The 21734-nt window shown below is 45.7% G+C and overlaps 1 protein-coding gene across 4 annotated transcripts in view; it reads right to left on the bottom strand.

Annotated features, from left to right (window-relative positions):
* The window catches only part of ARG2 (arginase 2), an 823867-nt gene that overhangs the window by 545594 nt on the left and 256539 nt on the right, over positions 1 to 21734 (bottom strand). For all 4 annotated transcript variants that reach the window (XM_077465036.1, XM_077465038.1, XM_077465037.1 and 1 more), the window contains exon 4: positions 2834 to 2993. In XM_077465036.1, coding sequence (XP_077321162.1) covers positions 2834 to 2993 — 160 coding nt within the window. The remainder of the gene's footprint in view (positions 1 to 2833; positions 2994 to 21734) is intronic.

The following is a 21734-nucleotide window of genomic DNA, read 5'->3' as shown; positions in this document are numbered from 1 at the left end:
GCCTCCGCTATCTTCTTATAGCTCTTTTACTAGCGGTGGCCCGGTCTTCTGTCGCCACCTTCTCTTCTTCCGACTTCGGGGGTCTTGTCCCCTTCTTCGGTTCTTCTTGCCGGGCCTCTGCTTTCTTCTTCCAGCTCTTTTACTAGCGTTGGCCTGGTTTTCTGTTGCCGCCGCCTTCTCTTCTTCCTTGAGATGTTGACTTGATGCTCTCTCTGGCCGCAATGACAGGGACGCGTTGTGCGGCGACTTATATAGGGACAAGGGATGGGGTCACCATGTGTCATCACCAGATGACCCCGTCCCTTGTCCCTATATAAGTCGCCGCACAACGCATCCCTGTAATTGTGGCCAGAGAGAGTGTTGAGTCAACATCTCAAGAAAGAATAAGAGAAGAAGAGAAGGTGGCGACGACAGAAGACTGGGCCAATGCTAGTAAAAGAGCTCCGGCAAACAGAACCGAAGAGGGGGACATTATTATTATTATTTTAAAAACGTGATGTGTTTTTGTGTTTACACTTTTTTTCACCAGGTGAATGGGTAGGGGTACCCCAATACTCATTCACATAGGTGGGGGGCCGGTATCTGGGGGCACCCTTATTAAAGGGGGCTCCCGGATTCCGATAAGCCCCCCCCACAGACCCCAACAACCAACGGCCAGGGTTGTCGGGAAGAGGCTCTTGTCCTCATCAACATAGGGACAAGGTGCTTTGGGGTGGGGCCCCCCTTCCCCAAAGCACCCCCCATGTTGAGGGCACGCGGCCTGGTATGGCTCAGGAGGGGGGGGCGCTCACACGTCCCCACCCCCTTTCCTGACCGGCCAGGTTATGTGCTTGGATAAGGGTCTGATATGGACTTTGGAGGGGACCCCCATACTGTTTGTTCGGCGTAGGGCTTCCCCTTTAAGTCCATCACATCACATGTGATATAATTTACTGCTCAGTGATTGCAGTATTCTAGTCTGCATCTCCTCAAGGTAATACATAAATCCTGGCATATTAGTGGGCCCTGAGGACAGGGTTGATGACCACTGCTGTAGACAACCATAAAAAGATTACAAGAGCAGCGCTAATTTTAATTGGATCAGCTAGCAATTGAGGAAAAAGACAACACCCTCTAGGGAAAAAATAAACATTGCTGCATTAATAGACTACACACAAAACAACTGATGATCAATACAGTGCAGTAAAAGTCCTATTTAGGGTCATAATACTCTTATGAAATCAATCATAAACAGTTATTACCATGGAATAGTCTGTGAAGTAATAAGTGCTAAAAGTCCTTATTAGGTGAAAGTATGGTAGAAATGGCCACTCGCCAGACTGAAGAAAACAGCTTGCATGTAAAACACACAGAAGGCCCCTATGTGGTTCATCAGAGGGAACCCACTGTTCTTTAATGTGTGATTGTATCACGTTTCCTCCAGAGTAAAATTCAAAAATTAAAAAAAAAAAAAAATGCTGTAGACAAGACATCACTAGCTGTGCAGCTGATCAATTTAAATTGCCCATCTTGAGCCAGCATTAGCAAGCACACATATGTATCTTGCCTATTTGAGCATGTGCACCGCTACTAGCCAGCCTTTGCTGCTTATGGCTATTCGCAATATGCACCATTCTGCATACTGGCATGATCTTGCTGACCTTCCTGACATGAAACGAAACAGAGACTAAGTCTCCCTCAGAGATCTAACTTTAGCAAGTTTAAGTGGGTGGAGTGTAGCATAGTGCCCATTTACTCAATATGCTCTAGTAGCTCAGGCCCCATTAACTTATTTTCCCACAACACCCTGGAAACACCCAGGGAGTATAAATTCAACAGCTTCCCTTACTCAGAAGCTCAGAAAAGCCATATCTGATAAGACAGAGGTAGCTGGAAAGGTGATCTTCAGTCAGGTGAGCGATTCTCCACCATCAGAACAGTGTGCAACCAACCAGCTGGAGTCTTTCTCTGATTGCTACCAAAGTACTCTAGTTCCAGTGGAGTGGCACCTTGATCCCTCAAGGATTTCATACAGAGGGGAAAAAAAACTGATATTTTATATACCCTAAATATCTCTCTAGGTGTATACAAGAGCTACCGTGGAAGCTAAAGTAATGGCTTTAATAAATTGAGCAGCTGGATGGGGGTGTGCCAAGTGCTCTATGGCAAATGGGGAGTGTGGTTAAATGGTCCTGACAATAGGAAGGGCTTACAACTTGAGTCTACATACAAAGCCATGTAATTAGTGCAGGTGTCAGGTTTATGTAACGTACACAATGCAGGGGTCAGAAGTATATGCAGCCTAGCACACCTTATGATTAATTTTACCACCACCTTATGCATACTGCAGTAACATCTCCTTTTCACCTATACTGTATGTGCATGCATACATAAACACTTATACTAATATATATATATATATATATATATATATATATATATATATATATATATATATATATATATATATATATATATATATACACATATACACACACACACACACACACACAAACTGATATACATACAGTATATAAACACAACTCCTTTGACATGGCTTGCTGGACCTATCCCCAGAGACATGTTAAGCAACAATAGGCAACAATGAGACATGACTCACACCCAGAGCACTAGGCAATAGATGCAAGGTGGTTGCCTGGCCTGACACCCATGCCACGGACACTCTGGGTTTAACCCTTAGTATTTATGCCTCTATATTTTGATGTCCATTCGATGGGGCTCCATGTGCCACAGCTTCAGCTAGCTTATACCTTGCCTCAATGTATTCTACCTTATAAACCTTCCCACCCCAACAAAGTAATGAAAAATGTATCTTGCAATCATCCAGCTTTACCTTGTCTTGAAGCTCTCTCAAGAGAAAGGACACTGGCTGACCATGGAGATTTCCTGATGAGGTAGTCAGTGGTGTGTTGATGTCCGCATGTGCATCGACCCAAATTACACATAGATCTGAACAGTGTTGGGCATGACCGCTAATAGTGCCAAGTGCCAAGCTGCAATATTAAACACAGATTAAAATACATTTAGAACAATAACAGAACATTGCAATTAAGTTCTGATACAAAATCTCACAAATCAATATTGTACTATACTGTAACACAATGTCCCCTTAAAATACGGGTATTCACTTGTGCAATTTTCCTAACTAGACTGCTTGCTGTCTTAGAGACCAATGCAGTCTCACAATTGAGTCTTATAGGCATGCTGAAGGCTAATTTAGCAACTTTGGGGGCATTACAAACTTATTTTACATAGCAAGAGGAGGTATCTCTGTTTTGAAAGGATTTGGTATGAGAGAATCTGAAAAGGGAATAAAATATGGTTAAGGAAGTGAATTGTAGTTTAACAGTCTATAAAAGCGTCAGAGTTGCTTAGACTTGATGTAAACCTAAAGCTAGCCATACATGGGCTGAATGAGAAAAAAAACTATTGACCCACAGATGCTTGAGTATCCTATTAGGATGACTGCCTGATAAGATGCAGTCACCGCTGAGTTCATGCCATTATTTTTCCATCCACAGCAGTGCTACACATGGCTGGAATTTTTGCTAATTCAGTAAAATAATTAGCCAAAATGTGTCCAAGTAGTTTAACCAAGCTTAGACCATTCAGAGTAAGAATCATTAACCACTGCTCTCTGAATTCGTTTTTTTTGCCAGTTTTCTATCCATTTACAAACTGACTTTTCCAAACCTGTAGACCAGTGGCATCGCTAGGAGGTGGCTTTTGGGGCTATAGCCCAGAATCTGGGGCCCATAGCTCAGAGTCTCTGCAGGGGTCCCCAAGGGAAGGGGAGGCTCTCTGGGGACCCTGATGTAAGTGGGGGGGGGCTCTCTGGGGACCCTGATGTTAAGGGAAAGGCTCTCTGGGGACCCTGATTTAAGGGGAGGCTCTCTGGGGAACCTAATGTAAGGGGGGCTCTCTGGGAACCCTGATATAAGTGAGGGGGCTCTCTGGGGACCTTGATGCAAGAGAGGGGCTCTCTGGGGACCCTGATGTAAGGGGGAGGCTCTCTGGGGACCCTGATGCAAGGGGGAGGCTCTCTGGGGACCCTGATGAAAGGGGGAGGCTCTCTGGGGACCCTGATGAACGGGGGAGGCTCTCTGGGGACCCTGATGAAAGGGGGAGGCTCTCTGGGGACCCTGATGAAAGGGGGAGGCTCTCTGGGGACCCTGATGAAAGGGGGAGGCTCTCTGGGGACCCTGATGAAAGGAGGGGGCTCTCTGGGGACCCTGATGAAAGGAGGGGGCTCTCTGGGGACCCTGATGAAAGGAGGGGGCTCTCTGGGGGCCCTTATGAAAGGGGGAGGCTCTCTGGGGACCCTGATGAAAGGAGGGGGCTCTCTGGGGACCCTTATGTAAGGGGGGGCTCTGGGGACCCTTATGTAAGGGGGGGCTCTCTGGGGATATATACACACACACACGTATATTACTGTATATACATGTGTATGCCTGCTCAAGCATATGACTACGCTGCTATGGGCTCTAGCCCCAGATCTTCTGTAGACCTAGCAACGCCTCTGCTGTAGACTTTAGCTTACATTAGCCGTGTGTGGGGAACCATGTCAAACGCTTTTGAAAAATCCAAGTACACCACGTCCACAGCTACCCCTCTGTCCAAGATTTTACTTACCTCCCCATAAAAATAAATCAGGTTTGTTTGACAACTTCTGTGTTATATGAATCCATTCTGTCTGTTACTTAGAGTATTTTTTCCCCCAGCAAAAACTCATCTATGTGGTCTTTTATTAATCTCTCCAGTATCTTCCCGGCTATAGAAGTTAAACTAAATAGGTCCATAGTTACTCGGTAAAGACTTTGATCCCTTTTTAAATATGGGCACCACATTGGCTCTACGCCAATCCAGTGGTACCATTTCAGTCATTAATGGGTCCCTAAAAATTAGAAACATGGCTTTGAAATGACAGCTTTCAATTTTTTTAGGATCCATTGGTGGATGCCATCTAGTCCAGGTGCTTTATCCATCTTTATTCTGTCTAAATATTTTTGGACCATATCACTTTTGAGCCATTTGGGGCTGCATCAATGCCATCCCCTCTATACACAGAGCTGAAGAAAATATTTAAGAAGTTTGCCTTCTCTTTGTCCCCAGTGCTCAGATTTGACTTTTTTACTATTAATATATTTGAAGATATTTTGGGAGTTTGTCTTACTATCTTTTGCAATCTGTGATTCGTTTTGAAATTGTTGCGTCCTTGATTTCCTTTTTACATACCCTGTTAAAGTCTTTGTAACATTTAAACAATGATAGTGTTCCTTAATTTTTATATTTTTTAAAAGCTCTTTTATTATTTATAGCTTTGTTTTTACTTTGGCCGTGAGCCACATAGGTTTTATTTTTAGCATTTTAAACGTATTGGCTGTGGAAATATACTTTGCAGTGAGTTTGCATACAGTCTTAGTGAAGAATTTCCATTTCTATTTTGTGTTTATCAATGCCAATATTCCCTCCCAGTGTAAATCTTGGAGAGCATCCCTCATCCTTGGAAAATTTGCTCTCTTAAAGTTAAGTGTTTTTATCTTTCCCGTATGCGTTTGTTGCTTACAGTTAACAATAAATTAAATCATGTTTTAGTCACTACTACCCATATATTCTTTTATATGAATATTAGTAATAAGCTCTGCCTAATGTGAGATTTACCAGGTCCAGCAGAGCATCATTTCTAATCGGGGCCTTAATAAACTGGACCATAAAATTGTCTTCTGATAGGTTTATACATTTTTGCCTTTTAACTGTCTTAGCAGTGCCATTACTCCAGTCAATTTCCATGTAGGTTAAAACCCCTCATTATTATCACTGTCCCAGCCTTTGCAGCCCTTTCCATCTGTGCAAGGCGCTCAGTCTCCACCTCCTCATTAACACTGGGAATTCTATAACAAACTCCAATGATAATCTTTTTTAGGATGCACACCCATGTACAGTTCCACCCATAATGCTTCAGGCTCATCACACTCTCCATCAACTAGGTTCTCTTTCAAACTCTCTTTGAGATTACTTCTCACATAGGGACAGATACCACAAGCCCTCCATTTACCCTGTTTTTCCAAAAAAGAGCATAGCCAGGAATATTAATAGCCCTTTTCTTGTGAAGAATGGCCAGTCTTACTTCTGAGGGCTGTGAATATTGCCTGTTCCTGCTCCAGTTTGCCAGTATCCGAACTGAACTGGAGCAGGGATTTAAAAAGTGAAGCAGGCGCAAAATAAAGAATAATGTAATACAGGTTTGTGGGGTTAGAATGGGCATGTGACAGGAAGTGAAATTAACAGAGCTGATGGGATCTGGGAGTAGTTGTGGGTGTAGAGGTATGTTTATTATTATTATGCTGACTGGTGGAAAGCTGCCTGCCTGCCACCTTCAACCGTTTTATTACTGCCACCATATGTAAGATAACACAGCAATATCAGAATGTAAGCAAATTTGCAGAGCTAACTTCAGGTTCTACAAAAACTGATCACTTTTAGTAGCAGGAAAGGCTATTTAAAGCATTTTTCATGGAAAATGCAATTTTAAGTTTTGAAGTATTTGTATCTATTTACTCTGTTCATCCTTACCTTTTATATTTTACAGAAACTTTGGAGACTTGATTGTGTTTGTGTACAATACAATTTATTTGAGCTTTTATTTTTTTACAGAATATATCTGTACAGGAAGCCAAGGATAAGTCCTGGACAGTGTCAGCATTTTAGCTTGCACATGATTTGAATGATAAAATCAGCAGATCTTCCAGATTTACAGTGACTGTACTTCCAAGTGCACTTTCAGTGCAATTTCAAGTGCACTTTGCACTTGTAGTGCAAAATGAATGTGCCTTTTGTAAATAACCCCCATAGCTTTTTTGACATATACCTGCCTACTCACAAACAAACTGTCCTTTTTGAATAAAAACACATTATTTTTGGAAAAAAAATAGCCATTTATTCTGGTTAACAAAATAAAGAGGAAGGCAACACTGGAGACACTTTTGGAATTTGTGAAGCCTTTTGTCCCCCAGGGCACACAGCAAGATCCCAATTTTGTTTTCCACTGACTTGATGAGTACATATAATAGGGAGCACAATCTGGTCCAGGACTCCCAGAGATCAGGAACAGCAGCAGATGACATCCATGTCCCCAGTGTGTGGTACTACAACAGCTTGTGTCTTCTGTCAGACCAGACTGAAGCCAGGCAATCACTTTCGACTCTTCCATGCAGCCTTCCCTCCATGCTTCTCTGCAGCCTTCCTTGGAGGCTGTGCCTTTGGTGGTAGACTTGTGGCAGGAGGAGGATGAGAAGTAGGGGCTTCATTAGAAATATGACTGGTTTCTGTAAGCTGCCCCCTCAAACCCTTCTGAAGGGCCTCCAAAAAAAGACTCTCACAGTGAAGGCATTGCCCCTTCTCCAGTTCCACCAACCTGATGGCCAAATACATACCATAGGCCTCTTCAACATGGGGGGGGGGGTACTGAGGAACTGTCTGGCTTCCCGAATGAGGGTAAGTGATTCCTCCTCCGTTTTGGCTATCCTCCTGGGCCTTTTGGTGGGAAGGCAGAGGGGAGGCACTTGGCATTCTGTGAGGCTCCTACTGGGCCCAGCCACCTCCTGCTTGCCACTGGTCACGGCCTCCTCCTCTCTACCACTAGGCAGGGCCTCCTCCTGGCTGAGCTCATCCAGTTTATAAAAAAAGGGACATAGTAGTATTTTTTGCTTCATCGGTCACACACAATTTTGAGCTTATGACTTGCAAATTGAATTTTAAACAAATATAAAAGGCTATCATTTTGAGCCCAGCATTTTTCTAGCTGTTCACCAATATTTTAACAACATTTTTGCCCACTACTGTCTAGTGATATGTTTACATAATAATTTTTGTGATTAAATCATTGATTTGTAAGCAATTCAAACATTTTAGTTTACATCATTAATATTAGGACAATTAATATTTTCCCAAAAAATTATACCTGGCTCCAGCTGAGCGCATCTACTTCTTCAAGGATGGAAGGGCCCGGTTCTTCCTGGGATGCCTCAGCTGGGGTGGAGGGAAGGGTGGATGGAAGGGTGGAGGGAAGGGTCGAAAGCAATTGCTTTCTGGTCATCGAGAAAAAACAGAGTTTGTTGAAGTACCACAGCTTGGGAACATAAACCTCATCTGCTGCTGCTCCTGATTTGAGAGACTTCTGTATCGTATTATGCTCCCGCCTGTACATATTCTGCAAGATCCCAATTTTATTGTCCACCAACTTTATGTCTGCCTGGGGGACTCGAGTCTTCACAAACTCCAGAAGTGTCCCTAGTGTTGCCTTCCTTGCTTGTTTATTGAAATACAAGGGGTGCTTGACCTCCCACAGGTTTCGATTAGCTTGATATAGGTCAATAAAATGACACAAAAACTCCTGTTCCTTAAAGGGATTCATTTTTTTCTGAAAGACAATACACAAGACAAAAACACCAATGTACTGTAAGTCCAAACTCACAGTATTATCTTTATACCAATATAGGACACACACAAACACGCCACACACGAACACACACAGATAAGAAACAAAAACATCAATGTCCAAAAACTCTCAGTATCCTATCCCAATATAGGCCTCAGTATAGGCCACTGTGATGGGCCAAGTTTAAATCTTATCTTTGTTTAGGACGCTTGCTACTTCTGTTCGGACATACGTACGACAGCGTACTAGCTTTATATACACTGCGCATGTGTCAAGCTCCGCCTGCGTCGCCCGCCCCTGACGTTCTTTTTGACAAATTTTCCCTGCCCCTTCTCTCTTCGTTGCACAGGGAGTATAAAAATAAATATAGCGGAGACATTTTGTAGAACTAGCGTGGAGGGAAGCCCGGAGCTCCAAACATCCAGATCCAGGAGGAGATTAAAGGCCACCAACATGGCCTTTGAAGAAATGGTGGACATCTTGAGGAGGAAGGACTATGATGGCAAAAACGGTCCGTACACCCGACCCAATTTGCGGAAGGACCAAAAAATGTCCTCAGTTGTGACAACTCTGGAGCAGCAATTTGGGGTACGACAGGCTAAAGACCAATTAAGAAAGCACTGGTCCAACCTTAAAACAAGGGAGCCAGATCAGCATCAAAGAATCAAGAAGGTGCTTAAAAAAAAGTAAGTACTTGTCGTGTGTTCTTATTCTGATACTTAACTTACATGCTGATCCATGTGCTTTTCGTTTATACTGTTCGACTGTACTGTTCCGTTTATACGATCGTTTGTAAATATCGTTAGTTTCCCAATACATACGATGTATTTAGCTGGTACAGGGTTATACCTGCAATTTGGTCTTGATAATTTGTCTTAATAAAAGAAGTTTAGGATATTTTTCTGTAGATGTCTTTGAAACTAGAATGATTGGAAAACTTGATTCAGTTTAGTGTAAGGAGAGGACACAGCAGTTGTTTCCATATCTGGACTAGTGTAGTGTGGGACACCAGAGAATATTTTTTAGGGTAACCCACACAGGGGCTCCAGGGGATACTTGCGGTGACTCCATCTGTGAAACTTTTGTTTAAAAGGGAATTTGAATCATGTCTTCAATTTGGATCTTTTTCCCAAACAGATAATTGTACAACACTTCAAAGCAATATTTCATATTTCTATTTCTTGATCATACATCACGGGACACAGGAGCTTCATTACATAGTGGGTTATATAGGCACCTCTGGTGATTGGACACTGGTTAACCCCCAATTAAGGAGAATTCCTCCCCTATATAACCCCTCCCATATGGGAGGCACCTCCGTTTTTTCGCCAGTGTCTATGGTGGTTGGTCACGTAAAACATGTGCTATGAAGAAAGCTCTGTGCGGGTCCCTGCGGGGGCCTAAGGGCTACAACAAACCAGATCCATATCTCGGGCCGATATCTTGACTCCCAAGATGATATGGTACCCGGACCTCGTCATCCAAAGAATCAAGATTTTGCCTGTAAGTCCTCTCCTATTGGAAGACTGGGCTCTGGGAAAACCAGACTTGGTGTACATAGTGGCACGAAAGTTTCTGGCAGAGTCTTTTACAAGGTCCAGGTAGGAGGTTCTTCTGAGACGGAACCCCAAAAAAACCTGAAGGTTGGCACAACTCTGCCCACCGTGATGGGTGAAAGCTGGAATCTGTCTGTTTTTAGCAATTCCTGCAGCGAGGACAGGTAAGGGAAGTTAATCCTATATAAATTATATTATAGATTTCTTCATTGAGTAGTTGTATGTCTTACCTGGTTTCCCCCACTAGAGGGAGTAAGAGCAGCCTGATGCATACTTACATGCCTTTCAGATAGACACGCTCAGTGAAGCCTGGTTCTCCAAGATGACTCACGTCTCCACTGCAATCTCTGCCACAATGAAGGTAATACAGGGGTCTCACATAGTCTGGGGGTCCCACGCAGCTCCGATGGAGATTCCCTTCCCCCCCTGGATACCGGCGGTCCACGTGCACGTGCGCGGAGCGCACTCCCGTGCTAATGGAGGAGGGGGGAGTGTAGTTGCGAGCCGTGCACATCAGTACTGCGCAGGAGCCAGGCAGTAGTTTTAAAAAGCACAGAGCATCAGGGGGCTGTAAGTGGAGACACAGGAGCTGTGGGCAGTAAGCATCCCAAGGAATTGGATCCAGGCAAACCTAAGACACCTACTCAGCATCAGGTTGTGCAGTTTAAGCATATATATTTATTGTGAGACTTTAAGCACAACAGTGATTGCACTTATACTAGTACCTCTGCTTTGTAGCTTAGGACTATGTCTCCTCATAAGAGGGTCTCAGGGGAGGTAACAAGGGCACTGGTAAGTCACCGCCTAGGTCTAGGGGTTCTAAAAATGCCTGTAGGTTACCATCCCCCCCTGCAAGACTGGGGCCAGCCTCACAGGATGAGTCACTGCCCCTGTCAGGTTTTGCAGCCTCTCCTAATATTTCAGCCCCGGTATACGTCACTGAGGACTACATTGGAGGGTTTTGAAGGGAGAATCATGAATTTTATTTCAGCTTCCCTGAAAGATAGCAGGAAAAGGGGTAGATCCCCCTCCCTCTGCTGAGATTCCTCTTTCAGATGACACTTCTGACAATGAGGAGCGATCCCTATCTTGCGACAGATGAATCAGGGGAAGAGGAGAGAGTCCCCTCCTCCCAGACGCAGTATTATACTGAATTGGTGCGTACCACATTCAGAATGCCTGCTGCTGAGGTCGCTACGTCCTCCGTTTCTTCCCTGGGAGTCAGGAAAATCCCACAGACTGCCTTTTCCTTTCCAATTCATCCCTTAATGGATAAATTGTTGTATGAGGATTGGGGACATCCCGATAAACCGTTTGCTCCTCCTAAAAGGTTTTCTATGCTTTATCCTCTGGAGGAAAGTTTCACCAAGAAATGGGAGGTCCCATCTGTCGATGCGGCTGTTTCTTGCGTGAATAGAAACCTGACCTGTCCTTTGGATAATGCTCAGGTATTTAAAGATCCAACTGATAAGAAGCTGGAAACATTATTAAAAACCTACTTTTCCATGACTGGTGCTGTAGTGCAACTTACAGCCGCAGCTGTGGGGTTGTGTCAGTTCCTTAAGGAACAGGTTAAGCAGATGCTTGGCCTCCTTCCCAGTGAGGAAGTGGAGAATTATGCAGAAATACCTCAAATTCTGTGTTTCATGATTGATGCGATTTTGGATTCTGTCCAACAAGCATCTCGTTTGTCTCTCCTGTTGGTACACATGCGAAGGGCCCTATGGCTAAAGAATTGGGCAGCTGAGCTATCATGCAAGAAGCATTTGATTGGGTTCCCGTTTAAAGGGGAACGTTTGTTTGGAGAAGAATTAGACAAATTTGTCCAAAAAATTTCAGGGGGTAAATCTACTCTCCTTCCAGTCAAAAGGAGCAAACGTCCATCATTTAGGCGTTCTCTCTCTCCCGGAGCATCAAGCTCTAATCAGTGGCGACGGCCTTCTCAACCCTCCTCTACAGGAAAGGCTCAAGGCCGGGCCCAGGGGCAGAAGAAATCCTGGGGGAGAAAGCCTGCCAAGCAGAGCCCAAAAGCTTCCTTGTGAAGGGGCACCCCCGCTCGGCCAAGTGGCGGGAAGGCTCCTGCAGTTTGCGGAAGCCTGGCGGGAAGAGATCCAGGACAAGTGGGTGGTCTCTTCGGTATCTCTGGGCTGCAAGCTAGAGTTTTAGGAGATTCCACCTTCTCGTTTTCTAAGGTCAAGGATCCCCAGGGACCCAGTAAAGCAAAGACCGCTATTTCTGGCCTTAGATCACTTACTATCCCAGGGGGTGATAGTAGAAGTGGACCCAAAAGAACAGGGTTCAGAGTTTTACTCGAATCTCTTCACCGTTCCGAAGCCAAACGGAAGTGTCAGACCTATCCTGGATCTGAAGGATCTGAACCGGTTTTTACGCATCCGGTCCTTCCGAATGCAGTCAATTCGCACTGTGGTCTCCTCCCTGCAAGCAGGAGAGTTTATGGCATCAATAGACATCAAGGATGCATATCTCCATGTGCCAATTTTTCCCACACACCAAAAGTATCTAAGGTTTGCGGTAGAGTGGCGCCATTTTCAATTTGTGGCCTTGCCGTTCGGGCTCGCTACGGCCCCTCGAGTCTTCACAAAGATTCTGGACCCTCTCTTGGCAAACCTAAGAGCTCAGGGTATAGCCGTCATGGCTTATCTAGACGATTTGCTTCTCCTAGAGAAAACAGTAGCGCTCCTGAACCACAGCGTTACCAGAACGCTAGAACACCTGGAACGCCTAGGTTGGATTATAAACCTAGAAAAGTCGTCCCTACAGCCTGCTACCAGGTTGGAATACCTGGGTATGCTTATCGACACCGCTCAGGGCAAGGTGTTTCTACCAAGGCCAAAAGCCTTGGCCATTGGGGATCTGGTGCGCCTAATTCTGGGCAGAAGATCTTCCCCCATTCGGTTCTGCATGAGACTATTAGGGAAAATGGTCGCCTCCTTCGAGGCCGTTCCATTCGCCCAGTTCCACTCAAGGCCTCTGCAAAGATGCATCCTTGCAGCTTGGAACAGGAAGCCCCAGTCCTTGGATCTTCCTATGCGTCTATCCCCAGGGACACGCAAGAGTCTCATCTGGTGGTTACAAACCGAGAATTTGCTGAAAAGGCAAAACTTTTCTTCCTCTTCCATGGAAGATTATTACGACAGATGCCAGCCTGATAGACTGGGGAGCAGTGTTGGAGGAGACGTGCTCGCAGGGGAAATGGTCTGCGATCGAGAAGCTATTGCCCATAAATGTCTTTGAGATCCGGGCAGTTTATATGGCTCTCAAACTGGTCTTTCAGACTACGGGGTCTCCCTGTTCGGGTTCAGTCCGACAATGCCACAGCAGTGGCCTATATCAATCACCAGGGCAGTACCAGGAGTCTGGTTGCGCAAAAAGAGGTGAATCGCATACTTGTCTGGGCAGAAAGGCATGTTCTATGCCTTTCTGCAGTCTTCATTCCAGGAGTGGAAAATTGGCAGGCGGATTTTCTGAGCCGCCAGCAGTTGTGCCCAGGAGAATGGGCTCTGCACTCCGATGTGTTTTGGAACATATGTCGCAGGTGGGGTACTCCAGACGTAGTTCTGTTTGCGTCCAGGTTCAACAGAAAACTGGACAAATTCATGTCAAGGACAAGAGATGCACTTGCTCAAGGGTCAGATGCTCTGACAGTTCCCTGGGATCAGTACAATCTGATTTATGCCTTCCCCCCGTGCCCGCTTCTGTCGCGGTTCCTGGGAAGAGTCAAGAGGGAGACAAAGTCGGTTCGTTTGGTAGCCCCGGCTTGGCCCAGGCGACCGTGGTACGCAGAGATCATTAAGTTGCCAGAAGGCAGGCCGTGGATCCTCCCTCTCCGGCCAGATCTGCTCTCACAGGGTCCAATTTACCATCCTGCTTTACACAGTCTAAATTTGATGGTTTGGCTGCTGAGACCCACATTCTGAGAGACCGTGGGCTTTTGGGGCCAGTCCTTTCTACTCTGGTCAATGCCAGAAAGCCAGCCTCCAGGCTTATTTACTACAAAATCTGGAGGGCATATGTTTCCTGGTGTGAACTCAGGGAATGGCATCCTAGAAAGTACGTCATTAGCAGGATCTTGGCCTGCCTCCAGTCAGGCCTAGAAATGAATTTGGCCGTAAGCATTATCAAGGTGCAGATTTCGGCCTTGTCAGTGTTTTTTCAGAAGCCACTTGCATCGCATTCCCTGGTGCGGGCTTTCATCCAGGGGGCTATGCGGATAAGGCCGCCAGTCAAACCTCTGGCATGCCCATGGGATCTGAATTTGGTTCTCTCGGCTTTGCAGGGGCAACCTTTTTGAACCTTTGCATCAGGCTTCGTTAATTCTTTTGACTAAAAAATTGGTTTTCTTGGTAGCCATATCCACGGCTAGAAGAGTGTCAGAACTAGCAGCTCTCTCCAGCAAAGAGCCGCATCTAATTATTCATAAGGACCGGGTGGTAATGCGTCCCAACAGGTCCTTTCTGCCTAAGGTGGTTTCAGGATTCCATTTGAATCAAGATCTAATCCTACCATCCTTTTTTCTGGACCCACAGTCCGCAGAAGAAGAATCTTTGCACACTTTGGATGTGGTAAGGGCAATCAGTATCTATCTTCAGGCAACTGCTCAGATAAGAAAAACTGATTGCTTATTTATTTTGCCGGAAGGCCCTAGGAAGGGCCAGGCGGCATCAAAATCCACTCTCTCAAGGTGGATTAGACAGATTATTTCTCAGGCCTATAGTGTTAAAGGGAAAATCCCTCCTTTTCAAGTGAAAGCGCACTCAACTAGGGCTGTAAGTGCTTCTTGGGCAGTGCATCACCAGGCCACCCTGGCTCAGATCTGTAAGGCTGCAACTTGGTCATCAGTCCACACATTCACCAGATTCTATCAGGTGGATGTCAGAGGGCAAGAGGATATCGCCTTTGGGCGCAGTGTACTGCAAGCTGCAGTTTAGGTCCTCCGGTCCATGGCGGTCTATAATTATGATCTGTGTCTCCCTCCCCTCAATCTGAGCATTGCTTTGGGACATCCCACTATGTAATGAAGCTCCTGTGTCCCGTGATGTATGATCAAGAAAATAGGATTTTTATATACAGCTTACCTGTAAAATCATTTTCTTGAGAGTACATCACGGGACACAGGGCTCCCGCCCCTCTTGGGTTTTACGTGGTTTCCTATTGCTTTTCTACAAAACTGAGGGGCCTCCCATATGGGAGGGGTTATATAGGGGAGGAATTCTTAATTGGGGGTTAACTAGTGTCCAATCACCAGAGGTGCCTATATAACCCACTATGTAATGAAGCTCCTGTGTCCCGTGATGTACTCTCAAGAAAAGGATTTTACAGGCAAGATGTATATAAAAATCCTATTTTCTGGACTGAAAGATCTGTGTGCTAAGTATATCTTTTGTTTCATTCTCATAGAGGAGAAAAGACTTGGAGGACACCACTCAGAGGACACCAGGGACCCCCCCATATCGCCAACAAGATTGGCAAATCAGCCCAAGCCCCCCCCTGCATATTTCTAAATACAGATTTTTTTTTCTACAATTTTAGATGTTCTCACTTTCAAAAAATGCACGTTTGAATGTGCACACAGTAAAAATTTTAAACGGCAATGTGTGTGGTTTCTTCTTTCAATACCATTTTTGGAATTAAATTTGTGTTTTCAGTAACAAAGTGGCTAATTTACTAAAGGGAAATCCACTTGGCACAAGTGCACTAGAAGAACCTAGGAGACAGACAAAAAAAAAAAGAAAACAAGAATAGAAACTCAAGATTTTATCATAAAAAAAGATTTTTTATTAATTGAAGTGTTAAATATGTTCTGGCATTGCAATGGTCCCCCTACCATTAAAATAATTGACATATCTGTCCCGCACTTGACGGGCAGTTTGGGAGGCCAAGCCAGTACGGCCAGTATCCAGGCCTGTGAGTACAGATTCTGCAAGTCCGGTCTCAGGCCCAACTGAAGTAAAATATGTTTGAGAATGTTTTTGTAAATAAATTATGGAGTATGCTACGGCACAGGATTATATGATTTATTTTATAGTCCGCCATATTGATGGCTGAGAGAAACAAACGGAAACGGCTGGCCATAATCCCGAAGGTATTCTCCACAACTCTTCTTGCTCTGGCCAGCCGGTAGTTAAAAACCCTCCTCTCTGGGGTGAGGGTCCTTTGGGGGAATGGCCTCATCAGGTGCTCGTCCAGACCAAAGGCTTCCTCTGCGATGAATACCAAGGGGAGTCCCTCAACGTTCTCGGCATCAGGTGGCAATCCCAGGCCACCAGTCTGGAGATGCTGGCAGAACTCCATCTGGGCGAAGACTCCTCCATCCGGTCGTTCTTCCCCACGTCCACATACATAAAATCATATTGTGCCAACACCACAGCCATCAACACTACACTATGGAACCCCTTGTAATTGAAGTAGTAAGACTCTGAATGGGGTGGTAGCACAATGCGAACATGCTTCCCATTGATCGTCCCTTCCACAGTTTGGAAAGTCCCAACGGTCAGTGAACTGGGAGGCCACAATCTGCCATTCTTGTGCCCTGTTAGGAAACTGTGGAGTCAAACAAGAAAAAAATTATTATAAAGTACTTTTAAACATAACTTTGCAAGCAGATTACTCAAAAAGCATTCTTGCACAACAGCAGTATAACATTTTTTAGAAGTAGTATTTAAAAAACTAAAAAATATAAGGCCCACTAATCAAATTCCTCACCCCCTCTGATGGCCCATTGATAAAATTATATGGGGCGGGGGGTGGAGGAGGGTTCTAAAGTCTTTTAAGACCACACATTACACTTGGAGACATTTGGAGACACATTACACTTGGAGACATTTGCCATCATTCAGATCCTACAGAAGGACTATAGTAGGGTAAGTTTTCTCCTTTATCACCACATTATATGTATTTAATGTGTGCTAATGTTTTGTATTTCTTTCATCATTCCCTAATTACCATGATTGGAATATGCCGTGAATGTCCTCTTTATCCCCATGCATGCTTTAAGCTTTTAATGCTCTTTTTTTGGCCGACATGCATATTTGCCTTCACTAACCTCCCCAGCATGCTATCCTGGGCCCATACTCACCTAGCCTAGTCACTTAATGTATTTTGTAAGCTCCATTGTATTGCTTTACCCTAAACACCCCCTAAAATGTGTCCAAATGTTATTGTCCTTAAATTCATTTTGAGGGGTCCCAAACTCATTTATAACCCTCCTCCCCCCTTAAATGTTTCCAGTGGGCCATCATAGAGGAGGAGGAATCTGATAAGTGGACCTTATGATTTTTGTCTATGTCTATTTTGTATTTGTTTAAATACTCCTTAAAATAAATATTATACTGATGTTGGCCAATAGTGTTTGTGTCTAGTCTAATCTGTCTAATCTGCTTGCAATGTTATATGCAAAAGTACTAATTTTATTTTTTTACTCCACTTCTTCGATGCCACAGGAATGGCAGACTGTGGCCTCCCATTTTGCACATGTCCACATCGTCCTACCACCCCACTCGGGGGTCATAATATTTTAATTATAAGGGGTTTCATAGTATTGTGTTGATGGCGGTGATGTCGGCGACATATGAATTTTTATATGTGGACATGGGGAAGAATGTTTGGATGTTGAATAGTGGAGTTTTTGCCCAGACAGAGTTCTACGGAGTCTCCAAGAGTGTTGGCTTGGGATTGCCACCTGTGGAAGAGAACGTGGAAGGACTCACATTTGTGTTTGTCACAAATGAAGCATTTGGTCTGGGTGATAACCTGATGCGGCCATTCCCCCCAGAGGACCCTCACCCCGGAGAAGAGGGTTTTAAATTACCAGCTGGCCGGAGCCCGAAGAGTCGTGGAGAATGCCTTTGGGATGATGGCCAGATGGTTCCACCTATTTCTTAAGGCAAGAAATATGGCGGAGTATAAACTGAACCACATGGTTCTAGCATGCTGCATACTTCACAACTTTTAAAGAGAAATGCTCATAGTTATGTTGCCTCAGTTGGGCCTGAGGCCGGACTTTCTGAAACTACCCTGATGGCCCTGAAAGCTGGCCGCCCTGGCTTGCCCCCCCAAAGCGCCCGTGAAGTGAGGCAAAAATATGTGGATTATTTTACAGGTAGGTAATCTTGATTTTAATTTACTGCTTGTGGTTCTTTTAGCTGTCTCCTAGGTTCTCCTATGCACTTGTAGAGCCAAGTGGTTTTTACATTATTAACTAACAGCGATGGACGAACTTCCGACGGGACGTTTTGCGAACGCGATCCGCGAACGTGCCCAAAAGTTTGCGAACCCCAAGGTTCGCGGTGGACCCCATCCACTTTAACGGCAGGCGAACCTTTAAAACCTCCAGGCCATATTTTCAGCCAAAAAATACCCCAGCACCGAGATAGAGAGCACTGACACCAGCCCGTGATGGAGAGCACTGACACCAGCAACCCGCTGCGGGACCCAAAAATATGACACCGCTAAACCTCTTCAAAAAGGAGGGTAGGGACATTTAGTATGGTGTGCTTTTTTGTACAAGTGAGCCAAAGGTAGAAAAAAGGTCTGTGTGCTAGATTATATAAATAGTTTATAGAGTTATGCATATGCATGGTCTACTGGTCACATGTAGTGATATAGAGCACTGACATCAGCACCGAGATAGAGAGCACTGACACCAGCACTGATACCAGCAACTCGCTGCTGGGCCCCAAAAATATGACACCACTCAACCTCTTCAAACAGGAGGGTACGGGCATATAGTACGGTGTGCTTTTTTGTACAAGGAAGTGAGTCAAATGTAGAAAAAAACGGTCTGTGTGCTCGATTAAATAAATCGTTTATAGAAATATACATGGTCTACTGGTCACATGTGTTGAATTCCTCCGAGATCCATGCCTCATTCATTTTTATAAATGCGCGGTAGTCAACACTGTCGTGAGCTAGGCGAGTGTGCTTATCAGTCACGATCCCCCCTGCTGCACTGAACGTCCTTTCGGACAGGACACTTGACGAGGGGCAAGCTAACAGTTCCATTGCAAATTGGGCAAGCTCTGGCCAGAGGTCAAGCCTGCCCACCCAGTAGTTCAGGGGCTCATCACTTCTCAGAGCGTCCACATCGGCCGTTAACCCGATGTAGTCGGACACCTGTCGGTCTATGCGTTCCCTGATGGTGGATCCGGATGACACCTGTCGATGGGTCGGCTAAAAGAATGATCTCATATCAGAAGTGACCAACACATCTTCAAACCGCCCTCTTCTTGCAGGCGCTGTTGGAATGGTACCTGCAACTCTTTCTCTGGGAGTGGGAATTCCTCCTCTGCCAGCGCACGCAAAAGCAGAATGCAGCATGTCTCTAAGCAAGGCCTGGAAGTGCTCCATTCTGACAGCCCTCTGTGATGGGGGTAACATTTCCACCATTTTGTGTTTGTACCGGGGATCTCAGTACGTTGCCACCCAGTACTGGCCCTTGACCTTTATGCTTTTTATACGGGGATCCCTGTTAAAACACTGGAGCATGAAGGCCCCCATTTGCAGTAAACTGGAAGCGGTGTGGTGGCCTGGCTCCTGCTCATCATCCAGGATAATGTTGTCCTCCTCCTTCTCCTCTCCCCATCCACGGACAACAGGGATCCCAGAAAGGTTTAAAGCATACTCTTCTTGCTCCTCCTCATCCGCCTTGGCACCATCCTCCTCTGACTCCTCTTCAGACTCCTGTTGTTGACTTGTCTCAGAGTAGCCCCCCCTGGGAATTCATCCAGCATTGCGACCTCCTCATCTTCCTGCTCCTGCTCCTCCGCGGCTTGATCAATGACACGATGCAATGCACGCTCCATAAAGAAGGCATAAGGTACGATGTCACTGATGGCGCCATGGCTGCGACTGACCAGTTTGGTGATCTCATCAAATGGCCGCAGAAGCCTGCATTCGTTGCGCATGAGCAGCCACTGGCGCGGTGAAAAAAAAACAAGCTCCCCAGAACCTGTTCTGCCACAGAGTTCGTACAGGTAGTCTTTAACTGCACGTTTCTGCTGGAGCAGCCTATCAAGCATATAGAAGGTTGAGTTCCATCATGTTGGGCAATTACAAATAAGACGTCTAACCGGATTGTGTCACCGCTGAATGTCAGCAAGGCGAGCCATGGCCGTGTAAGATCTTCTGAAATGTGCCAAGATTTTCCTTGCCTGCCGCAAGATGTCCTGGACCCTAGGGTATTTGACAACGAATCGCCGCATGACCAATTTTAAGATGTGAGCCACGCATGGCATGTGTGTAATTTTGTCCTGCTTCAATGCGCTAAGTAGATTGGCACCGTTGTCACACACCACTTTACCAACTGTCAAATTGAGTGGTGTTAGCCACTGATCTGCCTGTGAACGCAAAGCTGAAAGGAGTGCAGAGCCAGCGTGGCTCTTGGCTTCCAGGCACAACAGACGCAGCACTGCATGGCAACGTCTCACCTGGCATGTCGATTAGGTTCTGGGGATCTTGGGCGGCGCAGTGGAAGAGATGCTAGCAGCGAAAAAGGAGGAGTCAGCCGAGGAGGAGAGAGTTGGAGGAGGAGAAGAGGCAGTCCTGCATGCAATCCATGGCGGTAAAACCAAATCTACTCGGGTGCCACGGGTTACATGCTTGACGGCCGTCAGAAGGTTCACCCAGTGGGCAGTAAAAGTTATATACCTTCCCTGCCCATGTTTGCTAGACCACATGTCTGTATTCAGATGTATCTTGGCACCGACACTGTGTGCCAGAGATACATGCACTTGCCGATGAACATGGCCACATAGCTCTGGGATGCCCTTCTGTGAGAAATACTTCCTTCCCGGGACCTTTCATTGTGGTGTTCCAATAGCCACAAATTTTCAAAAGGCCTCCGAGTCCACCAGTTTATATGGCAGTAGTTGGTGGGCTAATAGATCTGACAAGTCAGCGCTCAACCATTGGGCAAGAGGGTTATCCGGCGACATTTTTTTACGCGTGAACATTTGGCCCATGGAAGCCTGCCTTTTTCCAGAAATACGTGAGGACGGCATGATGGAAGGTGGAGTGGAGGATAATTCTGAGGAGAGAGGAGAAGGAGAAGTAGAAGAGGCTGGACGGTGAGAGTCTGGAGTGTGGCTTTGTGGGTTCCGTTGCTCCCACTGGGCTCGGTGATGGCAGCTCATGTGCCTTCTTAAGGCGGTCATCCCTAGGTGAGTGTTGGGCTTACCGCGACTTATGCGTTGACTGCAAAGGCTGCAGATGGCAACACTATTGTCAGCAGTGGACACGTTAAAAAAAGCCCACACTGCGGAGCCATGTGCTGGCATCCTGGGAGCGCCAGATGTGACCGTACATGGTTGATGCCTCGCTCCTGATACATTAGCAGTCTGGTTGTCCCTCCTGTGTAATGTAAGTTCCTCCTGTTTCTCCTCCCTATCTGCTGGTCCATATCTCCCTCTGAACTCCCCTTCTCTTCCTCTCTTGTGGGCACCCACGTGACATCACTAGACACGTCATCATCGACGTCACCTTCCCCACCGCTATAATTAGAGATTACAGAGTAGGCAGCAACACCGGGGACCAACCTCCTTGGTCTGATCTGGGTACTGTCGTCAGACTGCTGAGTGGCGGTTGTTGCTACCTCTTCTTCCTGATCCAATGCCAAGAATGGCTGTGCATTGGCAATGTCTTGTGATGGATTGGAAAATAATTCCTGTGACTCAAGCGGAGGGTGTATGGTGGTGGTGGTGGTGTTGGTAGTGTCTTTGCGGGTG

The sequence above is a fragment of the Lithobates pipiens genome, unplaced genomic scaffold (genome assembly GCF_037356315.1).
Source record: "Lithobates pipiens isolate NorthernLeopardFrog02 unplaced genomic scaffold, aLitPip1_a1.2 Scaffold_30, whole genome shotgun sequence".
Classification (NCBI taxonomy): domain Eukaryota; kingdom Metazoa; phylum Chordata; class Amphibia; order Anura; family Ranidae; genus Lithobates; species Lithobates pipiens.
Note: the sequence above shows the minus strand (reverse complement) of the source record. Positions and strands in the feature narration are given on the sequence as shown.